Source organism: Ascaphus truei, chromosome 12, assembly GCF_040206685.1.
Source record: "Ascaphus truei isolate aAscTru1 chromosome 12, aAscTru1.hap1, whole genome shotgun sequence".
Lineage (NCBI taxonomy): Eukaryota > Metazoa > Chordata > Amphibia > Anura > Ascaphidae > Ascaphus > Ascaphus truei.
The window spans coordinates 19,002,545-19,028,125 of record NC_134494.1 but is presented as its reverse complement, the minus strand read 5'-3'; the positions used below and the strand labels follow the sequence as shown (position 1 = coordinate 19,028,125).

General features: G+C 43.9%; 1 protein-coding gene across 3 annotated transcripts in view; it reads left to right on the top strand.

The window, feature by feature from the left end:
- Positions 1-1,140: 1,140 nt before the first annotated feature.
- The window catches only part of LOC142463951 (mucin-5B-like), a 50,974-nt gene continuing 26,533 nt past the window's right edge, over positions 1,141-25,581 (top strand). The window contains exons 1-15 of one of the 3 annotated variants that reach the window (XM_075566861.1): positions 1,141-1,639; positions 2,331-2,402; positions 8,133-8,394; positions 8,522-8,639; positions 9,528-9,618; positions 10,305-10,411; positions 11,275-11,488; positions 12,180-12,305; positions 12,542-12,659; positions 13,757-13,895; positions 14,382-14,492; positions 15,729-15,798; positions 16,107-16,244; positions 16,886-17,050; positions 25,294-25,388. In XM_075566861.1, the coding sequence (XP_075422976.1) occupies positions 1,567-1,639; positions 2,331-2,402; positions 8,133-8,394; positions 8,522-8,639; positions 9,528-9,618; positions 10,305-10,411; positions 11,275-11,488; positions 12,180-12,305; positions 12,542-12,659; positions 13,757-13,895; positions 14,382-14,492; positions 15,729-15,798; positions 16,107-16,244; positions 16,886-17,050; positions 25,294-25,388 (1,899 nt within the window). In that variant the 5' untranslated portion in view covers positions 1,141-1,566. Of the gene's footprint in view, positions 1,640-2,330; positions 2,403-8,119; positions 8,395-8,521; positions 8,640-9,527; positions 9,619-10,304; positions 10,412-11,274; positions 11,489-12,179; positions 12,306-12,541; positions 12,660-13,756; positions 13,896-14,381; positions 14,493-15,728; positions 15,799-16,106; positions 16,245-16,885; positions 17,051-25,293; positions 25,389-25,581 lie in introns of those variants that run through there. The other 2 variants (XM_075566862.1, XM_075566863.1) reach the window with 2 other exon arrangements.

The window sequence follows — 25,581 nt, the reverse complement described above, 5'->3', positions numbered from 1 at the left end:
GGGGGATTGGGAGTGAGAGGAGGGAGGGAATTGGGAGTGAGAGGAAGGGGGGAATTGGGAGTGATAAAAGGAGGAGAATTGGGATTGATGGGAGGGGAATTGGAAGTGAGAGGAGGGGTGGAATTGTGAGTGAAAAGAGGGTGAATGGGGACTGAGAGGAGGGGGGAATGGGGAGTGAGAGGAGGGGGGAATGGGGAGTGAAAGGAGGGGGAATGGGGAGTGAGAGGAGGGGGAATGGGGAGTGAGAGGAGGGGGGAATGGGGAGTGAGAGGAGGGAGGAATGAAGAGTGAGAGGTGGGGGGGAATGGGGCGTGAGAAGGGGTGAATGGAGAGTGAGAAGGGGGGAATGGGGAGTGAGAGGAAGGGGGAATAGGGAGTGAGAGGAGGGGGAATGGGGAGTGAGAAGGTGGGAATGGGGACTGAGAAGAGGGAATGGGGAGTGAGAGGACGGGGGGAATGGGGAGTGAGAAGGGGGAATGGAAAGTGAGAAGGGGAATGGGGAGTGAGAGGAGGGGGGAATTGGGAGTGAGTGGGGGGGAATGGGGAGTGAGTGGAAGGGGGAATGGGGAGTGAGAGGAAGGGGGGAGTGAGAGGAAGGGGGGGTGAGAGGAAGGGGGGGCAAGAGGAGGGGGGATGGGGAGTGAGAGAAAGGGGATGGGGAGTGAGGAGTGAGGAATGGGGTGTGAGGAGGGAAAGTGGGACTGAGGTTAGGGGGATCAGGGATTAAGAGGAGAGAGAACAGGGAGTGAGAGGAGGTGGAATTGAGAGTGAAGGGGCGATTATGAGAAAGGGGGATTGTGAGTGAGAGTTGGGAGTATTGTGATTGAGAGATGGGTTGTGAGTGGGTGGGATTGTGAGTGAGAGAGGGGGAAGGGGAATTGAGTGTGAGAGGTTGAGGGGGGAATTTAGCAAGATAGGAGGATTATGGGGAAATTGAGTTAGAGAGGGGAGGAATTGAGTGAGAGGAGGAAAGGGGGAATTGAGTGAGAGAGCAGAGGAGGAGTTATTGAGTGAGAGGAGAGGGGAATTGAGTGAGAGGAGGAGTCGATGAGAAGGGGTGAGATGAGTGAGAGGAAGGGGGGAGTGAGAGACAGAGGGTAGGGAGAGAGAGAGAGGAGTGGCTCTCAAGGCCACTGACACGGGGGGCCTGTGAGCTGCCATTTAACTTCTCCCCGTCGTTTCCATAGGGGGGCAGTAGGATGGCCCACCTAAAAAATTGTATAGGCATTTATTGGCATACCTGAACAAAAAGGTTGGCCCCCCTGCAGAAATTATTGTTCTTTCCTATTATCTAGTTAAATTAATTATACTGCCTCTGCCATAAATTCATAGGGTCCTACGAGGGACTGACCTCTAAGTCCCATGGACCTTAATAAAGGTAAATGCACATGGGCCATTGAGGAAGCTCAGACAGCATTGAGTCTTTTTAGTGTCGAAAGTGGGATGTGCCAATGATGTGCCAGTGATGTGCCAATGATTTACCCTGGAATGCAGCCAAGATCATAGGCAATATAAGATCAGCACAGGGTCATCTAACTAAGAAGTGTACAGTATCTATCTGCAAACATGGACTTCAATGCAAGAAGTCCTGGAAAGCTTTGTGTCCTGATCTGGATCTTCTCCTTTTTAAAACAGACGGGTGAGAACAGTTTTATGATACATTTATTGTAATGATTTAGTATTTATGTTGTAAGTTCAGAGTGGGAATTACATATACAGTTCAGGGCTAAACTCATTAAATGGAGTGGGGGTAGCTTGTGCTTTCATGCTACTGAAAGGTCCCCCTTAATAAGGTGCTTTTCATACTTCTCCTTGAAGTTGTGATACGACAGCAAGTAGAGAGTAGTATATAATAGTGTATATGTTATGAGCAGTAAGTATCATAGTGTATCTATCTTACTGCAAGAGAGCAACATAAGAGAGAATTGTTAATGCCACATTTGAAGGGGAGCAGAAAGAAAAATATCTACACATGTCAAATTCAGAATGGAAACGGATGAGACAAAGGAACTGCAATAGTGCTGTTCTGAACTGCAATAGTGCTGATCGGGAAACCATAACACACAAACTCCCTTTGACTTGAATGGTAGCTGCCATGCGGTTGTGCCCCAGTTGGCACCATCGTAGTTAAATGAATAACCCTCTAAGTATACTGTAGATCGCAGTGACCGCAGAGCAGCTACCTCTCTTTATTGTCCCAACACTGCTGTTCTGCCAAGTTAGAGTCAAACTCAGTCAATCAATTTGCTTCTCAGCCTACAAGTACTGTAAAATGCATGCGTTCACATTGTAACATTATGTTCCATTGTATGTATTACTGTATCTTTTAGGTCTTGCTCAAAACCATTCTGCCCCTCCAATGCTGATGACATCACCAACTCTGATAGCGGCAGTTGTAAGGCGTAAGTACTATGATAAGAGCAGCAGGAAAGAGGTTGTTGATTGTACAGATGCAGTGGTGCCACTAGCTACACTCATACAGATGCAGCAGGCTTCATTGTTCCCTCTACTGAGTTATAGTGGGATATGTATTAAAATGGCTTAACTGCATCCAAAACACACAGCAAATATTTCCATCAACATCAATGTGTGCTCGTGACATACAGTATGAATGAGGCTTCCTAATCTTGATTCGTACACATAGTTCAGAGATTAATGCCACCTTAACCTGATGCAAAAGAGAGAGGAAAACTCCATTAGTTATAGGCACAACCTTTGATTCATCCAATTATATTGCTCTGACTCTCTCCTCCCTTAATTCCTATAACTACATCCCAAAACACTCATTACACAAGTGAATTAAAAATAGAAAAAAGCTCCTTGAAACATTGATGCAGAGTTAAAATGATGCAACTTGCAATGGTTTTAGAGGAATGCTCCAGTTTACAACACTTGATAGATATCCTCCATCTCCAGTTACCCCTATCCCCCATCGCCCCCTAAACCCCCTCCCCCCCTCCCATCACTGTTAGACTACAGTTTGACTAGAGGTGACTGGGGACTGGATCTACTGCAAACTCTTTTACTCAATACAACAAACGGTGAGCTTTATGACCACACTATGATCCCATGCTTGCTAACCTGCATATTTTAAACCCCCCACTTTACAACTTATTCACTGCAGTCTCTCCCAAAACTGACTGCACAATACACTGAAACCATGAACTGACTCTAGCATTGCAATACAGCTACACATTTGACAAGGAACAGGCACACACCTGCTGTTTAGTCTGCTCACACTCACTCTGCTCACAACAGCTCCTTGCAGCACTGCCTACCTCTGGCATCATGAACCTGCTATGTATTTTAACATCTTTCTTTCTCCTGGCCTCATGGAGATGTTACTCCCTCTATCCACTACAAACTCCTCCATCCTGGCCCACACCCAACATCACCATACACCCTGGACTACTCAGAAGCCTTGCACTATCTACTGAATGTTGGTGGAGAACTCTAAAAACCAGCACACCAACCACTGCTCACTCAAATGGCAAACACCACAAATTTATAACCTTCAAACAACTACCCAAATTTCTACTCATACTATTACTCTCTTTAGCAGGTGATATTGAACCTAACCCAGGTCCTCCCATTTCAGCTCTGTCCCATGCCCCTGAGAATTCCACCTTTAAATTCCAAAAAGGGCTATCTGTCGCCCATATAAACATCCGGAGCCTGCTGCCCAAACTGGACGAACTAAGGGCATGGTGCCTTATGTAAACCAAAAGCCATCGTTCTTACGGAAACATGGCTATCCCCTAAAACCCCTGATGCAAATATTGCCATTCAGGGATACTCCATTTTTAGGAGAGATAGATCAAAGAGAGGAGGAGGGGTGTTATTTTATATTGCAGACACATTACAATTTACACTGTTAAATTGCCCACCAAGCCCACCCTCTTTTGAAATTCTAGTTGGAAAAATCTGCCTCCCCTTTTCTAAGCCCATCTTGCTTGCCGGCATCTACCGCCCCCCTAAAGCCCCTCTACAATCCCTGACTGATATCACCCAATTTCTTGGCTCCATTTCCTCTCTGAATGAGAAGAGTGAGCTGCTAGTTCTTGGGGATTTCAACTTCAATTGGCTTGACCCTAAAAACCACAAAATCCAGATACAACTCAAGTCACTTAACCTATCGCAACTCATTTCCCAACCCACACGTATAAACCTGAAATCGCACAACCATTCCTTGCTAGACTGGATTCTCTCCTCAAACCCCAGTAGAATCCAATCCTCTGGCATCCTTCCTGATATTTTCAGTGACCATGCAATAGTGTACTGTGTAAGGAAAATTAAACCGCCCCATTCAAGCCCTAAAGTTCTCTTCACTAGAACATTAATTTTTTTTAACCCACAACAGTTTCTGGATGACCTTACCAACTACCCATGGCACAGAATCGATTTAATTCCCGACCCTGATTCTGCGCTCGACTATTTCCAATCCGAGTTCTTAAAACTCTGCGATACCCATGCTCCACTATGCAAAATAAGGGTACGGGGGGCCCACCTTCCATGGGTTACAACTGACCTTATAGCACTCTACCAGTTCAGGGATGCCTTGTGGAAAAGCTATAAAGTAACTGGCACTACCAAGGATCTCAATCACTACAGATGCATGCGGAACATGTGCACAAGGCAAACAAGGCATGCAAAAGCACAATATTACTCTGACAATCTCCACCAGAATACATCAAACCCAGCTAACTTCTGGAAGGTTATCAACAATGTATTCCAGCCTCCTAACCATCAACAACCAAGTAATATCACTAAGGGGGATATTACTCTGACAAACCCCACTGACATTGCAAATGCATTCAATGATTACTTTGTGGGGTGTGCCACTAACTTATTAGCGAAACGCAGCCCAAACCACAAACCTGAATCTCATCCTGGGAGTACCCCTACAGTCCCAACCTCTCCTAACACTGCCCACAATTTTCAATTTGGCCCAATATCTGAAGAGGAGATTATACAAGCGCTCCTCAAACTAAAACTAAGCAGCCAATGTGGACCCGATTTACTACAATCTAGGTTCCTACGACTTGGTGCCCCAGCCATTGCCAAACCAATTGCATCCATAGTCAACTCTATCCTGTCTGCAGGCCATATCCCTAAGACCTGGAAAACTGCCAGAGTTGTCCCAATCTTCAAAAGTGGGAACAAAAACACTGTCTCAAACTACAGGCCAATCTCACTTCTCCCAATTCTATCCAAAGTCATGGAAAAATGTGTCCTCTCCCAATTAACCGATTTCTATACCAAGACAAATTTCCTTAGCCTATTCCAATCTGGGTTTCGTGCCAAACACTCCACCGTAACTACCCTGCTAAAAGTTTGCAATGAAATCCAGCGTGGAATGGAACGGGGACAACTCACTGGTACAGTATTCCTAGATTTTGCAAAGGCTTTTGACACAGTTGATCATGCTTTCCTGCTTAACAAACTCCAGAGCTCTGGAATAGGGAAGCATGCTTTAAACTGGTTTCAGTCCTACCTATCAGGAAGATCCCAACATGTGTACATCTCAGGCTCTAACTCCAACCCCCTGGATATCACCTGTGGTGTCCCGCAAGGCTCTGTTCTGGGGCCCCTACTCTTCTCAGTGTTCATTAATGATCTTCCCACAGCTTGTAAGGAAGCCTCAATACACATGTATGCAGATGACACAATCCTATATGCACACAGACATAGCCTCTCTGACCTTCAACACATACTTCAGTCTGACTTTTTGAGACTCGAAAACTGGATTTCCCAAAACAAACTGTTTTTAAACACTGACAAGACTGTAACAGTGGTATTTGGGACCAAGACTAAATTTGTAACGCTTCCAGTGACTGAGCTCCTGATTAGAACCAACGCTAACACCACCCTAACACCTGTCACTAGTTTTAAATACCTGGGCTTATGGTTTGACTCCCACTTATCATTCGGGATGCACATTGATACCCTGACAACCAAGACCTATGCCAAACTAGGGGTACTTTACAGGAACAAATCCTCCCTAAGTCTCCTGGTCAGAAAGCATATCGCACAGCAGACGCTAATGCCAATTATTGACTATGGAGACATAGTATATGGCTCGGCTCCTCAACCCCACCTTAGCAAACTTGACACCCTCTACAATTCAATTTGTCGTTTTGTTCTCCAATGCAACTACAACACACATCACTGCGAAATGCTCAAAGAACTAGATTGGTCATCACTCGAGTCTAGGCGCAAAGTTCACCTTTCCTGTCTTGCCTTTAAATTCTTCATGGGCAAGCTACCCAGCTACCTGAACAAGCTCCTCACCCCTACCACTTGCAGCACTTATCACCTGAGATCGGACTCCAAAAGACTTTTCATGGTCCCAAGGCTCAACAAAGTATCCGGACGTTCCTCCTTCTCCTTCCGTGCACCCCAAAACTGGAACAACCTACCAGAGACTCTCACATCCACCACCAGTTTATGTTCTTTTAAATCTAAGGCTGTCTCACATTTTAACCTGGTCTGTAACTGTTTCATACGCTCATAATATATATTTTCTTTAACTGTGCACACAATGTCTTGTATATAATGTATACCCTGTTCATTTATGTAACTGTACTTGAAACCATGTATTATTTGTTTTACTCTGTGCCCAGGACATACTTGAAAACGAGAGGTAACTCTCAATGTATTACTTTCTGGTAAAATATTTTATAAATAAATAAATAAATATGCCCCCTATATCTCCCCATTACCTGTGTAACCCCTACATCTCCATCTCCTCCATCAACTGTGTGACCCCCTACATATTCCTCCAAACGTGTCTTGACTCTGTTCTTGGCTTCTTCCATCCATACCCTCCCTATAACAACCACCCTCTCCTTCTTCCTTGCTGTCCTGGGATGCCCGTCTCCTCCGTTGCCTCCTATCTGCCATCCACAAGTTCTCTAAGCAAGTCAGCCACTGGGTGTTTGTACCTTTAGGCTATATATTTTGAATGTGACATCACACTGGTGACTGCGTTGCAGACATCTTGTGCAGCTGAACCTTTGTACAGAAACATACCTAAACTCTTCCTTTTGATCCTATTAGTAGCATGCCAAGTTTAGTGGCTCTAGGATTAAGCGTGTGGATTACTATAGCCGGATAAACAAATAAACTTTCTGAATTTGGTGTGTGTGTATATATATATATATATATTTTATATATATTATACAATATTTACTTAATCGTGAAGACAAGGTTTCAGCATATCAATCAGATCAAAATATTTGTTTAGCATTAGTACAACTGAATGCTCTTTTTGCAGATGACGACATAAGACATATACATAAGTGGTTGCATGGAACAGTTTCCCAGCATTAGTTGTGGAAACTTATATGGTAAAGCGTAGCTACCTGTACAAGGTGTCCCTATTAATGGAAATAACTGAGGATCAAATGTTGCTTCATGTTTTACAGCAGTTTAAGCAGTGGCCTAGCTAGAAATGCACGGGCCTCCGGGCAAAAAATATTTCCGGGCACCATAATAAGCGAACGTATTACGTAGATTAAGGACAAAAATTTGCCTCAATTTAAATCTCTCCAGCTCTCTCCCCCTCCTCCTCCTCCTCCTCCTCCATGCCTACCTGTGGAACAGGGTGGTGATAGAGGCAGGCGGGGGATGGGAGATGATGGTACATGATGGCGGGCCACCAGAGTAAAGAGGAGGAGTAGCCGGCAGAGGAGTTGGGAGTTGCACGAAGGCAGAGCAGGACAGACGGGGAGGAGCGCGCTGTAGCTCCAGTAAGAAAGACTGCTGGGTCAGACTGCTGGGTCAGACTGCTGGGGCGCGCTCCTCCCCAGCCGTCCTGCTCTGCCTCCGTGCAATTCCTAACTCCTCTGCCAGCTGCTCCTCTGCTTCACTTTGGCGGACCACTGCCGCATACTATCATCTCCCCCCATCTGCTTCTATCTGGGGAGAACAGAGAGAGATGGTCAGCAGGGCCGCCAACGGGGGGAGACCAGGACCCCAAGAGTGCAGGTCCCCGGGCCTTGACCGGGCTGCCCGGGCTATTGCTAAGCCCCTGTGTTTAAGACAATGGGCTGGTTTATTGATTTCATCAGTTTTTACATGCTTTTACGTACAGTATATTTATTAGAACTCATCCCAGTTATGACTTGCAGCTTTATTAACAAATCATAATGGACAAGTCTGCAGCACCTGGGGAAACTTCCACTACAAGACCTTTGATGGGGAGATTTTCAACTTCCCGGGCACCTGCAACTACATCTTCTCCTCTCACTGCAAGGGCAACTATGAGGACTTCAACATCCAGATCCGACGCACAATGGTCAACAGCATCCCAACCATCAGCCACATCACCATAAAGATCGATGCGGTTGTGGTGGAGATGTTCAATAAATCAATCATGGTGGATGGAGTCATGTAAGTCTCTTCCTAGGCTGCTTTTTTACCTAACCACAATAGAAGTGTCCTACATTTGTGGCAACATGAGAATCTGAACGGGTAATTTATTACAATGTTTTAATCCTTCTACCCCTTGGCCTTGTAGTGCTGAAAAGCTTCCACTTGGTCAATCCAAGATCCATATTGAGAGGAGTGGGGTATATCTGAAGATTGTTGCTAAACTGGGTCTGGTTTTCATGTGGAATGAAGATGACAGCATGCTGGTATGGTCTAACTGCAGATTATTCTTTCTATCTTTGTAACTGGAGATGTTTGAAGGCATTTGCAAAACTGTGAAACATTCCACTGAATGCCAAGGATGTAGCACAGACTTAGTGTGCTCTGTGCCGCTGCCATGCACGGCCAGGAGATTGCGGTGGTCATAACACCTAATAATTAATGCTTTGGGTGGTCCCATTCAGAAGCATGGACCCCCTAAAGCTCCATCGCGGCAGACTCTGTCCCTGGCTCCGCAGATATTCCCTTGTTTGTCTGCGGTGCTGAGGACCGTAGAGCTTGCTACATCTCTATTTGTTGATTCACAAGGCCTAAAACATATATAAAGGGGGGAGGGGGGGGTTATAAACCCATTCCCCTGAACTTTTATCTCTGCAGATAAAGTATAATATATCTGTACTACTCTGTATCATATATCAGTATGGTGGTATTTCCCAGTTGAATTTTTCATTTACAGTAAGACCAAAATCAATCAAAAACACATATACTGCGTTCAATACAAACCTGTGAAGAGACATTCTCCCATTCCACTGAACTTTCCTCACTGCAGATATGGTGCATTATCTACAGTAGAATCCCACCATACTGATATATGTTACAGAGGAGCATGGATGCATCATATCTGCAGGGGAAAAAGTTCAGCGGAATGGGTTCCCAAATACTATCTGATATCTTGACCAACTACATTGAGATATATGGACTGATAGCGTGACCAGACTTTCGCGATACGTTGATAGCTTGACTGCAGTACTTTAACACAAGGGAACAACAGAGCTACATAGAACTGTGCTTGTCACTTTTTCTGACTGTGTTTCAGAGAGTTGGAGACCATTGCGCGTCAACCATTATAACCCCGAAATATCCTATGTCTTTAGATGGAACTGAACACCAAGTACACCAACCAAACTTGTGGGTTATGTGGTGACTTTAATGGTATCTCTGGTTACAGTGAATTCATGTTCAACGGTAAGACACCACTGATATAATAATAAGTAAGAACTACATTAATATATGAGATTTTTGTTTTCCAGTGGCCCATACAGTACTTACAAAGGAGCAAATTTACAGTAAAAAGTGTACTATAATATGTCAAAAGGTTTATCTTCTGTGCACAGTACCTCTATGACAGTATTTATGTAGCAACGTTCTTAGTTTTCTCATAGAGCTACTCACACAGATTACATATAGAGCTATTTTATTATTTGTAGCACGTATTTATATTAAAATCTACTATCTACTGTAAGTTTCCATCCATTGTCCAGCATGCCTGCTGTGAGCTGAGCACTGCAGCATTAAGAGACTATGTTGTCCACAAAGCAGCAGAGCAGCAGTGTCCCGCTCCACCACTGCATTTACATCATTCATTAATGTGAAGGTACGGTAATTGTGAAGCATTGATATTTACGTAGATAAATAAACCTTAAAGCGTGCTAAGGATTAGCACTTTTTCTTAAATCTAGGCCTCAGTATTTTAGATTCCAAAAGTAGCCTTCCAATATGTTCTGGTCGATGGATGTCATGTAAACCTGTTGTGGGTGGAATTTGCGTCCAGGATAGGTGCACGATCCCGGTGGTATGTATGAGGTAAAAACAAGAATGTAATGGAAGGAGGAATGGATCACCAACATTGACCAAAAGTTCTCCCTCTGCAGGAATTAAGCTCAATCCAGTGCAGTTTGGAAACCTGCAGCAACTGGATGGTCCAATGGAGGATTGCAATAATCCAACTCCTATACCCCAGGACAACTGCTTAGATCAGGTAAGGACCTTGATCTCAAAAGTAGCTCCTGCACCCATCACACAGAGGTAATGTACAGAAGTTGACTTCTTATGAGATAAGAATGTGCCACTTGCTTCCATAGTCCTTGAGACTTTGCCCTTGGTGAAAGTCTCTCATGAACCGAAATGTCATTCGTACAATTAATACATAGTATGATTTGAACTTTGCAAGAGGTGTGCCTAGATTATGACCCATACAGTACCTACTAAGCCTGCATTCGGGCGCTGGAAAACACCTTAAAACTCTTGAAGTCAATAGGCTGTAAGGTGTCTACCCGCACCGGAAGGTGTCCTATGGCAGAAGACTGTTGAATAAATATGGGCCTATATATTTTTCAGTATAAACAGTATAGGTTGACTGATTGAGTCATGCAATGGTTGCCATTCACATTTGGCAGTTCTGACTGTGCTTCAATAGGATACGTTATTTTTGGAGACATCAGTAAACAATCAGGCCCATATTTACTAAGCAGTCTTTTGCTGTAAGTTATATTTTTGCACTGAAAGACACATTTATGGGCCTCTGTCTATTGTTTGGTGACATTAACTCCAGACTAAATGAATACTTCACTTTCCGTTCCATTTCCATTGTGCAGTAAGAAAAGCTAGGAACTGTTACAAGTTAGGCAGGTGTTTATTGTGGCTCATAGAGAAAACAAATAATTAATTTGACATTAAAAATTAGACTTCCGGTTTTTAAAATGGGTGCAAATAACATTCACTAAAAAGTGTGATTACTGTACATGCAAATAATATCCTTACTTTCAACTGCACTGTCCCACTTAGATTGTCCTGTAAGTATATGTAAATGTAATTTTTTGATGCTTTTTATTTCTTGTACAGGAGAAAATATGTGAGCGCATCCTCCTGTCCTCAGCCTTTTCGAGCTGTAACAAGCTTGTAGAGGCTGATCCCTACATAAAGGCCTGTGTGCAGGATCTGTGCCATTGTAATAGTGAGAACCACTCCTGTCTGTGTAACACGTTTGCTGAGTACTCCCGGCAGTGCGCCCACGCTGGAGGTCAGCCAGAGAAATGGAGAACACAGGAACTGTGCTGTGAGTGTCACCGGAATAAAGACAATAAATATATATGCTCCATTGCATGGGACATTTCGTAGTGCTCTACGGTAGAGTACAAATGTTGGACTTCATTGTTCATCTCCTTTTGTATTGATTTCTAGTTGATAGAGACAAATACTGGGTTAAGAAACGGCTTTCTATTTACTATGTAACTATGTAAATAGAAAGCTGGTTCTTAAAACAGTGTCATTCGTCACAACCAGAAACGAAATTTCTCAGCCAATAACACAGGACGTATGGATAATAGTCAGATAGGCAATTCTAAACCACATGCTGCTGGATTTTGATTTAAGAATGCATTTGTTCTTTCTGGGACAATTGTCACTAGATTATGAGTAGATGTATTTGGCTTTCATCTATTCATTGTCTTTGGGTTATGAGTTGAAGATCTGGATGTTTAGTCTATGAATATTATTGTTATGAGGTTATGAGGCCATGTGACAATCTGACTGTTTTCCTTATTAGACTCCGGTATGAGTTGACAATCTGGAGGTCCTCCCTATGCCCATTGTCAGTGACTTAGGAGTCAGTCATCTTGTTATCCTCTTTATGGCTATGGGCATAAGGTTGTGAGATGATGATAAGACCGCTTTCACAATTCATTTTTGTTTACTATTTCTCTTTGACCTATTTCCCATTCGTTGACCTGTCTCTCTTGCGCTCTTAGTCAGGAAATGTCCATTTAACATGGAACACAAAGAATGTGGTTCGCCCTGTGCTGATAGCTGCTCCAACCCAGAGAGGGCTCTGGTGTGTGAGGATCATTGTATAGATGGCTGCATCTGTCCCACAGGTAAAATCACCTCTTATTTTTAGTGCTCCTCTTGTACCACATTTCATATCTACATACAGTTTAAATAGCAACAGTAGCAAACATGAATTTTGGCTGAATGGAGACTGAGTTGATGAAGCTCTTTCCTCCACCATCTCTCTTATCCTGTTCCTGATTTGTAGGCTCACACACCTGTATTGAAGATGTACTCTGTACCTTTATATTCTGCAGGATTTAAATATTTTCCCTCTCTGCAGGGACGGTGCTTGATGACATTAACCACACAGGATGTATCCCCCAAGAAGAGTGCTTCTGTGTCTATAACAGTGAGATTTACTCACCTGGTTCTTCCTACTCTACTCCTTGTCGTGCCTGGTGAGTTAATGTTCAAATGCAAAGTGATGTAGTAACACAAACATTAGTGAAATCTGTCCCTCCAAATGTAGTGCGGGAGTAGGGAGTCAGGCTATCAGTGATACAAAAGTTCAAATCAATAGAGCCGAACATTTTCAAAGAATAGGGAAGATCCTTTCACAACATACTGAACAAAAAAGGTGAATAAGTGGTATAGAAAGAAGGAATTGACAAATCCCCCATTCTTCATGGCACAGTTTTTATTTGTTTTTTATTCATAAAATGTTTTACCAGTAGTTCATTGAGAGTTACCTCTGGTTTTTAAGTGTGCCCTGGGCACAGAGTTATAATGACAATACATGGTTTCATTAAATGAAGAGGTTATACTTCAATTTAAATGAACACAAGAAAAAGGACCCCGAACGGAGAGCACTCTCTCACTGTACTGATCACAGATAAAGAACATACAGGTAGGACAAGTGTCATGTAGTGAGTATCGAGTTAGGGGGCGATGAGGTGAGTGAATTAAAACACCTTATTGGGACTCTACAGCGTCCGTATTATTTTATATTTTTGAGTATCACTCCCGATAAAGTGTTTTAATTCACTCACCTCATTGCCCACAAACTCGATACTCACTACACGACACTTGTCCTACATGTGTGTTCTTTATCTGTGATCAGTACAGTGAGAGAGTGCTCTCCGTTTGGGGTCCTTTTTCTTGTGTTCATTTGTACCCTTTACCCGATTGTCGCACCATCACTTCAACATTTAGTATACAGTAGCAGTATCGTGGGTCTCCCTTTCCCATTCCCCAGTCCCACCCTTCTCCCTGAGTTTGTGATATACTTAACTTTACAAACATTTCATGGACAGTTATGGATAATGAATGATGATTGGTGTATGTAACCGTTACAGACACGGTTGCAGTGACATAGACAAGAGCGAGCCATAGGTCTATAGCTACCCATTGCAGCTTGGCATACTGACACATACTGTACAATATTTATGGCTCCATTCCACTGCGAGAAGACGCAGGGACACAGACAGACAGAAGCTATTAATGTAGATTACTTGTCTGGACTGCAACATTAACACGTCCCTGTCTGATTCCCCAGCACCTGCTCTAGGGGGAAGTGGAAATGTAAAGAGATCCCTTGCACTGGGAGCTGCTCTATAGAGGGCGGATCCCACATTACCACCTTTGATCAGACCCATTACACTGTCCATGGGGATTGCAGCTATGTCCTGGTAAAGGTAAGGTCCATGGAGAGCATGTCTTTCAGATACAGTACATGTGAGCAAAGTCATTTTTTTCATAAGGCTAGTGGGGTTGGTCTAATGAATACAAAGAGCCTTCACTTCAAGATTCCTTAATATGAAGATATAGAAATAGGCACAAATAGAAAGAAGCATACATAAATACACAGAGACACGTAGAAAGGAGCAGACAGATATATACACTAACGTCAAAAGAAATGCCCAAAACATGCAAAGAGATACACAGACAGAAACAGACACACACAGATGCAGTAATGTATAGACACACACAGTAACAAATAGAGACAGGTGGACTCAGTCACAGACAGTGACACAGACACACCAAGTAGCATGCAGATGCATACAGTAATGTGTACAGTGCACACACACACACACACACACACACACACACACACACACACACACACACACACACACACACACATTGATGGACTCACCTCCTATTCTTACCTTTACTTCCAGCTCTGTAACCAAAGTAATGTCATGGTGCAGGCAGAAATGTACAGGTGTGGCCTGAGTGAGAGAAACACCTGTCTGAAGAGTGTGATGTTGGGACTACAGGGCGGCCAAACCGTAAGTGTTATACATGTCAACAGGAGAAAAGAAAAGGGTCCTGGAATTCACTTAGATTACTTGTACCTGTTTCCCAACGAAGCACCGTCTCATTTAAATTACCGTATTTCCTCGACTCTAAGACGCCATTGATTCTAAGATGCACCATTGATTTAATTTAAAAAAATGGGAGAAAAAGAAATAATATATTAAATGTTTCATCCATCAGATCTTTTTACAACCATGGCCAGAAAAAGTAGTTGATTTTTAAGTATTCTCTTTGATTTTTTTTTTAATTGTATAAAGTTACTAGAAACTACATTAATATCCAGCAAGACAGATACTGTACTGAATAAGAAACCTCAGGCATCTTATACAATTTTTTGCTACAAATATAAAGATATAGTGGTGGGAAAATACCTTGAAAGACGTTGTAGAAGGCAATGAATGTGGAAAGGGATGTACTCCAACTGCATACAGTACATGATGGATTCATGAAAGTGTAGAGAGAATGGTAGAGAGAATGTTATACAATTAAAGCTGAAGTATTTTAAAAGTTAGATAGCAACCTACGCAGGTCTCGGGTGCACACCAGCCAGGCTTTCCCCGGTCAGAGAGTCACCGGGAGCTTAACAGCCGGCCATTTTGGAGGGAGGGGATGAGTTCCGGTCCCGTTCACACGAGTCACTGGGGGGAGAGGTGATTAACGGCCGTGGTCGGAGCTGCTGAACTGCTGTTGGACTGCTGAGCTGCTGCTGGGTGCTAGACACCCTTGTAAGCATCCCCGCTGTGCCTGCTCCAACATCGCCCCCTTGCAGCTTCGTTTTTTTTTTTTAAACATCGATTCTAAGACGCACCACGATTACATACTTGTGAATATGAAAAAAAGGTGCGTCTTAGAATTGAGGAAATACAGTATCATAAAAACTATCATACAATATTAATGTTCTAATTTCAATTTCTTTTTGCCTGACCCCTGAGTATTGGGAAGAACCCTCTTTTTTTTTCCTGCACAGATTAATGTGTCTTGGTCAAGTTGTCCTAAGCTGCATGGGGTAGAATTGCAATGGGAGGGGGGGAGTAGAAGACATGTTCTGTAGTTCACCAACAAAGAATAACAGGACATTTACTACAGAAAATAAACCCTAGACAAAGACAGAACCAACTCCAAGTGATTGCAGGTTGTTTTTTTCTGTTTCTTATCATTACTGCTTTGAGCAAAATGTAGATTCAGTGTTCCTTTCTTTTATTTGACAGGTTGTGGTTATTAAACCTAGTGGACACGTCTTCTTCAATTGGATGGTCACACAGTTGCCTATTTCAGCTGGTGAGCGTGTTCACAGTTGCTCAATGTTGTTTATGTGACACCGGCGAACTGAAGAAGATCCTCTCCCTATGTGTGACACTGACAGACCAAGGGACCCCCTTTACCTTTGTGTGTTGCACTACCAGGAATTAGACATACGCATGATCTATGACGAAGCCAGTCAAAGTATTGTATATTTGAAATGTCCTTGATTGAGGCAACTGAAAAATAACATGTACTGTGCTGTATTGTAGATTAATGAAATGATGACATTACCTTGATGTAACATCCCCTTGCAACACTGACTGGCTTTCTCTTCTCTTTCACAGCTAATGTCACCATCTTCAGGCCTTCATCTTTTTACATCATTGTCCAGACAACCCTTGGCCTCCAGCTACAAATACAGCTCACTCCCATCATGCAGGTCCATATGATTCTCGACCCGTCCTACCAGGATCAGACCTGTGGTAAAGAACTTCCACACAACACCTTGTTGTCTTTATACTCAACAATGCACACCAGAAACTTTTCCATCTTAGATTTGCCACAGTACTGTATGTCACTGCAAATATCCTATCACTGTCAATAATCCTACAAGTCATCTTATTGTTCTAATAACTCCCCCACCAGTTCCATATAACCATTCTATACAGTATAGCTCCTGCCTAACTCCTCTTTTCTGCTCCATACAATTGCTCCTTGTAACGCCCATCGTTTCTTATAACCACTCCCTATACCTCCTTTGCTTGCTCCATATAATTGCTCCTTACAACTTTCCCAATATACAACCCCAGAATCCACCCCAGCTTCTCTTTTTGCTCCATTTCACAGTTAGATTTAACTCCCCCCTAATGCCTTGTATGCAAGGGGAGAAAAATCAGTGCAAAGTAATTCAATACATTCATGCTACTGAGCATGTTCCGAAAACACTTTCAGTGTCTGTTTAACACTGAAAACCTTATTTCATGGCCTTCAATGGCAGCCCACTGATGCAGTGGATAGGTGCCCACAAAAAGTTTACATGTAGAGAAAGTGGATTGCCTCTCTGAGGATCTCAGAAAGTGCAAATGTTAATAATAAGGGAATCAAATGAAATTTCCGCTTCCAGGACTCTGCGGAAACTTTAACAATGTCCAGACTGATGACTTCAGAGCCATTAGTGGGTTGATTGAAGGGACTGCGGCTGCCTTTGCTAACACCTGGAAGACTCAATTTGACTGCCCTAACATCAAGAACATCTATGAGGACCCATGTTCCTTCAGCGTGGAAAATGGTAAGTTCTTCATATAGGAGCAATTGGATAGCTAATCGGTGATCTTTTTGGGAAAAGGAAACTTTGAAAACTGGTGGAAGATGCCAACCGCATGGGCATCATTTTGTATTGTTGTCTCCATGTCAACTTGCGGTGGGACTAACTGAATCCATGTGCTGAAAAAAAGAGAGAAAAAGATGCTCCTTGAATGCACTCGGATAAGCCAGTGATTGATGATAATGAGTGTATTTAAAAACCTTTTAATCACAAGAGAAGGTTTAAAACAGGATTGTATAGAGGGGCATGGTATATATAATCCAAGGCCAGCCCCTAATAGGCAAACCAAACAAAATCGTCCTCACTTGAGAGGAGATGTGAGTATAACAACACCTTAATGTGGAACTGTGTCGCTCAGACAATCCCCATTACTATAATACCAGAATAGACGGCCCATAAGCCATATGGAAATCCTTTTATCAATAATTCAATGAACCTAAAATGGTATAGGTCATTGAAGCTAAGTCTGGAAGGGTGATTATCTTACACCGAATGGACAGATGGTATATATCTGGATGATGTCCCTAGTCCACTTAAGCGGTGTGTACAACAAATAAACAAAACATGGTGAAAACAATAACAACGCAACAAAGATGATCATCATAAAAATGGAAACTCAACCACCATATGCATGTAGTAGTGGGATGCGTAGCTGAATAGTGTATAAGCTCTGTAAAGGGCAAGCACAAAGTGTGCTAACGGAAACGCCCTGAGGCACGGTTCGAAGACCGTATCCAGTTATAGCCTCATGCATGTAGTAGTGGGATGCGTAGCTGAATAGTGTGTGAGCTCTGCAGAGGGCAAGCACAAAGTGTGCTAATGGAAAACGCCCTGAGGCACGGTTCAAAGACCGTATCCAGTTATAGCCTCTGTGTACTGATTGATGTTTAATGCAGAGATCAAAATCACAGGTAGCCTCTCTAGAGTCCGGTAATAAACACTAATCAGACCTAATAATTATAAGTTACTGATAGGTTCACGGGGTAAGGAACAGCCTGACTCATAAATCATATTGAGTCTCCCTCTAAGCAGGTAAATATCATATATAGATTGCTAGGGCTGATCATGGTCAGTGACCAGTACCCCTGATTACACCTCCCTCCCTTATGTGCATATATTATGCTGGTGACCTGAATGGTAGCTATGGTAAAAATGGAAACATAGCAAACATAATGATGCACAATATAATATCAGGACATAAAAGTGTCTCAGGTCCTAATAGGGGTGCTACTTAGCTCATGGGTGCATATAGAAGCCATTACACCATCGTAGGTAGAAGGGAACGGCTACAGGATACCATGGGAGGGGTGTTCCGGTCTCGAGGCAGCAGCTACAGCCGCGGAGGCGCCATCTTGGATGCGGTGACGTCACCACGCTCGTAGTCACCTGACGCACGTTTCGCGCGGGATCGCGCTTTCTCAAAGGTACGTGCACGCTCTTGGAGTGCACTTTAAGTAGCTAGTGGTTGCCACAGCGACCGCTGGGGGCGTGTCTCCCCTTCGTCGCTCGCTTGCCTGAACTGCTGCACTGTCTGCTACACAGCCGGCTCTGAATTAGTGAATCATGTCAAGACCTCCACGTATCTGGGGGTATTGTTAACCCTGGTGGTTCACCATGGAGCAGTCCAAGGTATTTGAGTATCCTGTGTGCTATGTGGATACTGCGGATGCAGGTAAACATGCGTCCCTATAAGGTTGTGTCATAATGTAGTTCACCTTAAAGTGGCAGTCTCATATATATACACAGTAGCTATATCCTTGCCCCAAAAGAGTGTAAGGGGGTCCAATACCCTTCGTTAGAGCACAGTGTGACAGTTTGGGACACGGGGTAGACTAGCAGATGGAAGGAAAGGAGGTAGGTGGTTCCGGTAACGATGCGGAAAAATGGCGGGGTAACCCTGAATTCATCAGCCTAGAGAATAAATTAGAAGAAACCATAACTAGGTTTACGCGCGAGCTGAAAGAAAGAAAGCAGCGCAAGTATATTCGTGACACTAAAGATTTTAAGGAGGGGAAAATCTATAAACAGAAAAAGGAGAATAAAAAAGTCCGCTTCCGCCACCCAGAGTCATCCACCGATTGGGATACCTCCAATGAGGAGAGTGACGGTGGGGGAAGACGAGACCAGGGTATAGTTGACACTCCGAAGGTAGGTTTTTTAGATCAGGACCCCCTGTTACCCACCACCCCCCGACCGAGGAAGACCAGAAGAGGCAAGATGGGGTGGATTACGCGACAGAGACACCTGGGGGTACAGGGGGGGACAAAAACGACGATTTCGTCGCCGACGATTATGAATGCCACCAATGACTTTAGCCAAGTGGTGAACTTGTCTGATATAGCTCTCAGTGAGGGCCAAATGTCTGTCCTGCAAAAGGGACTTTCATTCTCCCCCACTGAGGACTTCTCCAGATTTGACTGTATCAAAGATACATACTTATTCGGCCGTAAATTACTACTGCACAAATTCTTTAAGAGACGGGCACAGCAGCAACTTAGAGCAGCGGGTCAGGAGGACTTTGATGACCAATATTTAGAGGCCATTAACACCTTAGCAGCATTAGAGGAGGAATCCCTTAGACCTGTGGGGGAAGGTCCCTTCACTACAATGAGACCAAAGTCTAAATTTACTCCGGGACTAGAGACATGCCATAATGTCGCCACCTTTATTGGCCTAGTTACATCAGATATTGAACAACTCCAACCTAGGCCCTCTCGTACCAATCTTAATGATCAGGAGAGATCATCTCTGCGGGAATTAAAACAAAATACCGCAATCACGATTAAACCCTCAGATAAGGGGGGGAATATCGTGGTATTAAACACCACTGATTATGTAAAAGAGAATTTGCGCTTACTATCCGACCGCGATTGTTATGCTATCTTGAAATCAGACCCCACCAATAACTATATGAGTGACCTGAAACTTATCTTAGATTCAGGTATTCACACTAAGTCACTATCCAAACAAGAAAGTATGGCGCTCCTTAATAAGTATCCAAGGATGGCCACTTTCTATTCCCTCCCTAAGATACATAAAAACTTAACAGCACCACCCGGACGCCCCATTGTCTCAGGTATCTCAAATCTTACTGAACAATGCAGTGTCTACGTCGACAAGGTACTCCGTCCCTTTGTGGTTACATTGCCCTCATACCTAAGGGACACCAAGGATGCCCTTAATAAACTAAAGGGGGTCACAATAAAGGAGGGCACGTTTTTTGTCAGCCTGGATGTCTAATCTCTATACACTTCAATTATACATGAGAGGGGCATCCAGGCTGTGGAATACTACCTGGGCAAAAGGACAATTGAATACAGTGACCATAACACACTAGTCCTTGACCTTTTAAGGTTTATTTTGACACATAACGTGTTCACCTTTGATGGCAAACTATATCATCAACTCCGTGGGACCGCCATGGGGACCACCTGCGCCCCCACCTATGCCAATCTCTATCTGGGCTGGTGGGAGGCGGAGGTGGTTTTCCAGGAACGTTATCGTCGGTATACCTCACACATACTGTTGTGGATTAGGTATATCGACGATATCTTTGTCCTATGGCAGGGCACTAGAACGCACCTCGATGCGTTCATTGGCGAGCTGAACACCAATCCCCTGAACCTTAGATTAACATCGGAAGTTGACGGGGTGAGCCTTACATTCCTTGATCTTATGATCTCTAAAACCACACATGGGACACTGGCCACATCCCTCCATAGGAAGTCCACGGCTACGAACAGCCTCCTCAGAGCAGATAGCCATCACCCAAAACATCTGCTAAAGGGGATACCAACTGGCCAGTTTTTACGCCTGAGGAGGAACTGTTCCTCTAACGAGGACTTTGAAACCCAGTCATCAGCCATGAAACAAAGATTCATGGAAAGGGGATACAGCAATAGGGTTATTAAGAGAGCGTATCAACGAGCTAGGCACACAGACAGAAATACATTGCTGGATGACAAAGCCACATCACCTATCGAAAAACAAGTGATACGCTTCATTGGTACGTTCAACAACCAATGGCCAGAAATTACCAACATTATGAACACACACTGGCATGTATTACGTGAGGATGTGGATCTGAGAGAGGTCCTGAATGAGAGGGCGACCATTGTAAGCAGGAGAGCCAGCAGTCTACGTGATCTGTTGGTACATAGCCACTATCAGAGACCAACTACAGGGACGTGGCTTGCCAACAGATCAAATGGCTTCTTTAAATGTCACAAATGCACTGCATGCACCTCTTGTTCCTCCACAAAGACTTTTAATAACTGGAATGACACACGTAGTTTCAACATCCGTCAGTTTATTAATTGTAGAACTGTGGGCGTGGTCTATCAGATTATCTGTGTCTGCAAGAAAAAATACATTGGAAAAACAAAAAGACAGCTGAGGCACAGAGTGCTTGAGCATCTAGGGGACATCCGTAATCATCGGGATACCCCTGTTGCTAACCACGTACACAATCAACATCAAGGACTATCCTCAGTTATTCAATTTGTAGGTATTGAGGCCGTATCCAATCACAGTAGAGGAGGGGACTGGGACAACGAGATCCTACGACGGGAATCTCGTTGGATTTATACTTTGGGCACCTTAGTCCCTAGGGGACTAAACGAGGAATTTCTCTTCTCCCCGTTTATTTGATGTCTCTGTGCTTTACCTACCCTTCCCTACCTCTCACACACACCCACGAGTGTGCTCAATACCATCCAACAGTGTATCCGGTGCTATCCTATCTATGTTCTTGCCCTCTGAGATGGGTGGTATTTCTGTATGCATCTTGACCACTCGCTTCCCCTGTGCTAATCTCTACCCTCCTTATGATACCCATGATTCCAATTGTAATTACCAGCAGGCAGAACTTTTTCTGCAACTTCAGTCGGGGATGGGGCCACTTACCTCATTTCCTTTATTCTCTTTTACCCCCTACTACATACCCCAAGCCATCATAATGTGTCTTAACTAGGGATACTGGACCCCCTATAACACTTTACTGTGGCAAACGTGTAGCTAGTGTACCTATGTGGCATAGCCACTTTAAGGAGTACCACCTACCTCCTTTCCTTCCTTCTGCTAGTCTACCCCGTGTCCCAAACTGTCACACTGTGCTCTAACGAAGGGTATTGGACCCCCTTACACTCTTTTGGGGCAAGGATATAGCTACTGTGTATATATATGAGACTGCCACTTTAAGGTGAACTACATTATGACACAACCTTATAGGGACGCATGTTTACCTGCATCCGCAGTATCCACATAGCACACAGGATACTCAAATACCTTGGACTGCTCCATGGTGAACCACCAGGGTTAACAATACCCCCAGATACGTGGAGGTCTTGACATGATTCACTAATTCAGAGCCGGCTGTGTAGCAGACAGTGCAGCAGTTCAGGCAAGCGAGCGACGAAGGGGAGACGCCCCCAGCGGTCGCTGTGGCAACCACTAGCTACTTAAAGTGCACTCCAAGAGCGTGCACGTACCTTTGAGAAAGCGCGATCCCGCGCGAAACGTGCGTCAGGTGACTACGAGCGTGGTGACGTCACCGCATCCAAGATGGCGCCTCCGCGGCTGTAGCTGCTGCCTCGAGACCGGAACACCCCTCCCATGGTATCCTGTAGCCGTTCCCTTCTACCTACGATGGTGTAATGGCTTCTATATGCACCCATGAGCTAAGTAGCACCTCTATTAGGACCTGAGACACTTTTATGTCCTGATATTATATTGTGCATCATTATGTTTGCTATGTTTCCATTTTTACCATAGCTACCATTCAGGTCACCAGCATAATATATGCACATAAGGGAGGGAGGTGTAATCAGGGGTACTGGTCACTGACCATGATCAGCCCTAGCAATCTATATATGATATTTACCTGCTTAGAGGGAGACTCAATATGATTTATGAGTCAGGCTGTTCCTTACCCCGTGAACCTATCAGTAACTTATAATTATTAGGTCTGATTAGTGTTTATTACCGGACTCTAGAGAGGCTACCTGTGATTTTGATCTCTGCATTAAACATCAATCAGTACACAGAGGCTATAACTGGATACGGTCTTTGAACCGTGCCTCAGGGCGTTTTCCGTTAGCACACTTTGTGCTTGCCCTCATAAGAGCTCACACACTATTCAGCTACGCATCCCACTACTACATGCATGAGGCTATAACTGGATACGGTCTTCGAACCGTGCCTCAGGGCGTTTCCGTTAGCACACTTTGTGCTTGCCCTTTACAGAGCTTATACACTATTCAGCTACGCATCCCACTACTACATGCATATGGTGGTTGAGTTTCCATTTTTATGATGATCATCTTTGTTGCGTTGTTATTGTTTTCACCATGTTTTGTTTATTTGTTGTACACACCGCTTAAGTGGACTAGGGACATCATCCAGATATATACCATCTGTCCATTCGGTGTAAGATAATCACCCTTCCAGACTTAGCTTCAATGACCTATACCATTTTAGGTTCATTGAATTATTGATAAAAGGATTTCCATATGGCTTATGGGCCGTCTATTCTGGTATTATAGTAATGGGGATTGTCTGAGCGACACAGTTCCACATTAAGGTGTTGTTATACTCACATCTCCTCTCAAGTGCGGACGATTTTGTTTGGTTTGCCTATTAGGGGCTGGCCTTGGATTATATATACCATGCCCCTCTATACAATCCTGTTTTAAACCTTCTCTTGTGATTAAAAGGTTTTTAAATACACTCATTATCATCAATCACTGGCTTATCCGAGTGCATTCAAGGAGCATCTTTTTCTCTCTTTTTTTCAGTTATATATTTTTCCTCTTTTGCACCGGCATTTTGCCTGACATACTACTAATTACTCACTTACCTGCTGATGCGGGAGCATCCCCTACCCCTCCCTTTTTCCCCTTTCCCATCCCTGGATTATCTGAATCCATGTGCTACAAGGCCGTTCCATTACATTGTCAACATGCTGAAAAATACAGTATCTGAACATGTTTTTTCAGGGAGATTCATTTTGCCAATGGGTGAAATCTCTTGAACTTCCATTTTCTATCGTAATATAATAAAATATATCCACTTCTGAAATTATGATGGAGTCTCAATCATAAATAGTGAGATTTTAATGTGTTGATTGTCACCTTGAGATGGGATGGGCCATTAGCCCCTTGTCACTCCCTGTGGACGAGAGAATATACTTAGTGTGGCAATGGAAGACATACATACAGGCACTGTGATCTGTTGGTCTCTTCTGTCTCTGTTTCACTCTTTAATTATGCCATAGAAGGGAAAAGTATATAATAATGATTAATAGATCTCTTGTTAATATCCTACAATGGAACATACGTCTGTAGCCACGACTGGTTCTTGGCTACCAGTCTGCTCTCAGTTGCAGTAAGCCCTGGTAAGAGTAGGCCTGCCAGTTACTAAATCATGGGGTTTACCCACTCACTGCAGTACCCTTGAGTGACAGGGGGAGGAGGTGGAACCATGCCTGAGTATACACAATCATGGGTCAGCCCTGGTGCCCTCCTCCTGACTGTACTTAAGGGGGATTGCCATCCAAATTCAGTAGTGCCTTTCCCCATTTGAGAGAGGCAGGTCACACAGCAGAGTGCCTGGGCATTGGGCCTTCTCTTCCTCTTCCCCACAGGGGGAGAGAGTCTGGAACTTTCCTCTGAGTCTGCTAGAGGGGCAGGGAAGAGCTTGACCCGTAGTGGATGACCAGGGACCGTCCTACAGCTGGATAGACCACCAGAGTCTACATAGGGCAGAGGCCTGCTGTAACTGCACTGTACTGAACAGAATAAAGCCGTTCCTATTTCATATACCTCCTGCCTGGTGGGTGATCTTACTCGGGAAGGAGAGGGATTATTTCTACCATAAGAGATAGCCTCCATATACCTAGGGCCTGCGGCAGATGGAGGCGCTGGGGAAACACTGTTACACGTCAATGATTTGATATCCCTTCTGCCTTTTTGTCGCACTGTTATGTTGCAGTGAGTGGGGCAGATTTACTGGGTAAGGTCTCTTTTCTTTGTCAGAATCATTTAGGGACACCCTGAGGTGGGAGGACCAAATAGTCATGGCTCCCATCTTTTTCTATTGCGGGAGCCACAAATAACACACATCTGTTACTGCATCTATCTCGCTTCATCTGATTGTCATTGGTCTTGACTCTTTTGGCTGTATTCTGAACCTTCTTCCATTCTCTACAGAGAGATATGCCCAGCACTGGTGTGCTCTTCTTACTGACCCAGCAGGACCTTTTGCTCAATGTCACAGCCTGGTGAATCCACTTGTCTACCACTCGGTAATGCATATACAACCAGTATCTAATTATCATTTGTTCTGTTTGCATATGACATGGTTATATACTGTAAATTACCCCAATTATGCATTTCTAGTCCTATCCCTACACTTCCAACCCCCTGCAAAAGAGGATGTTACACCGTGTAATGCAACTTAACATCTACATATACTTTCAGCCTCCTTAAAAATGATCC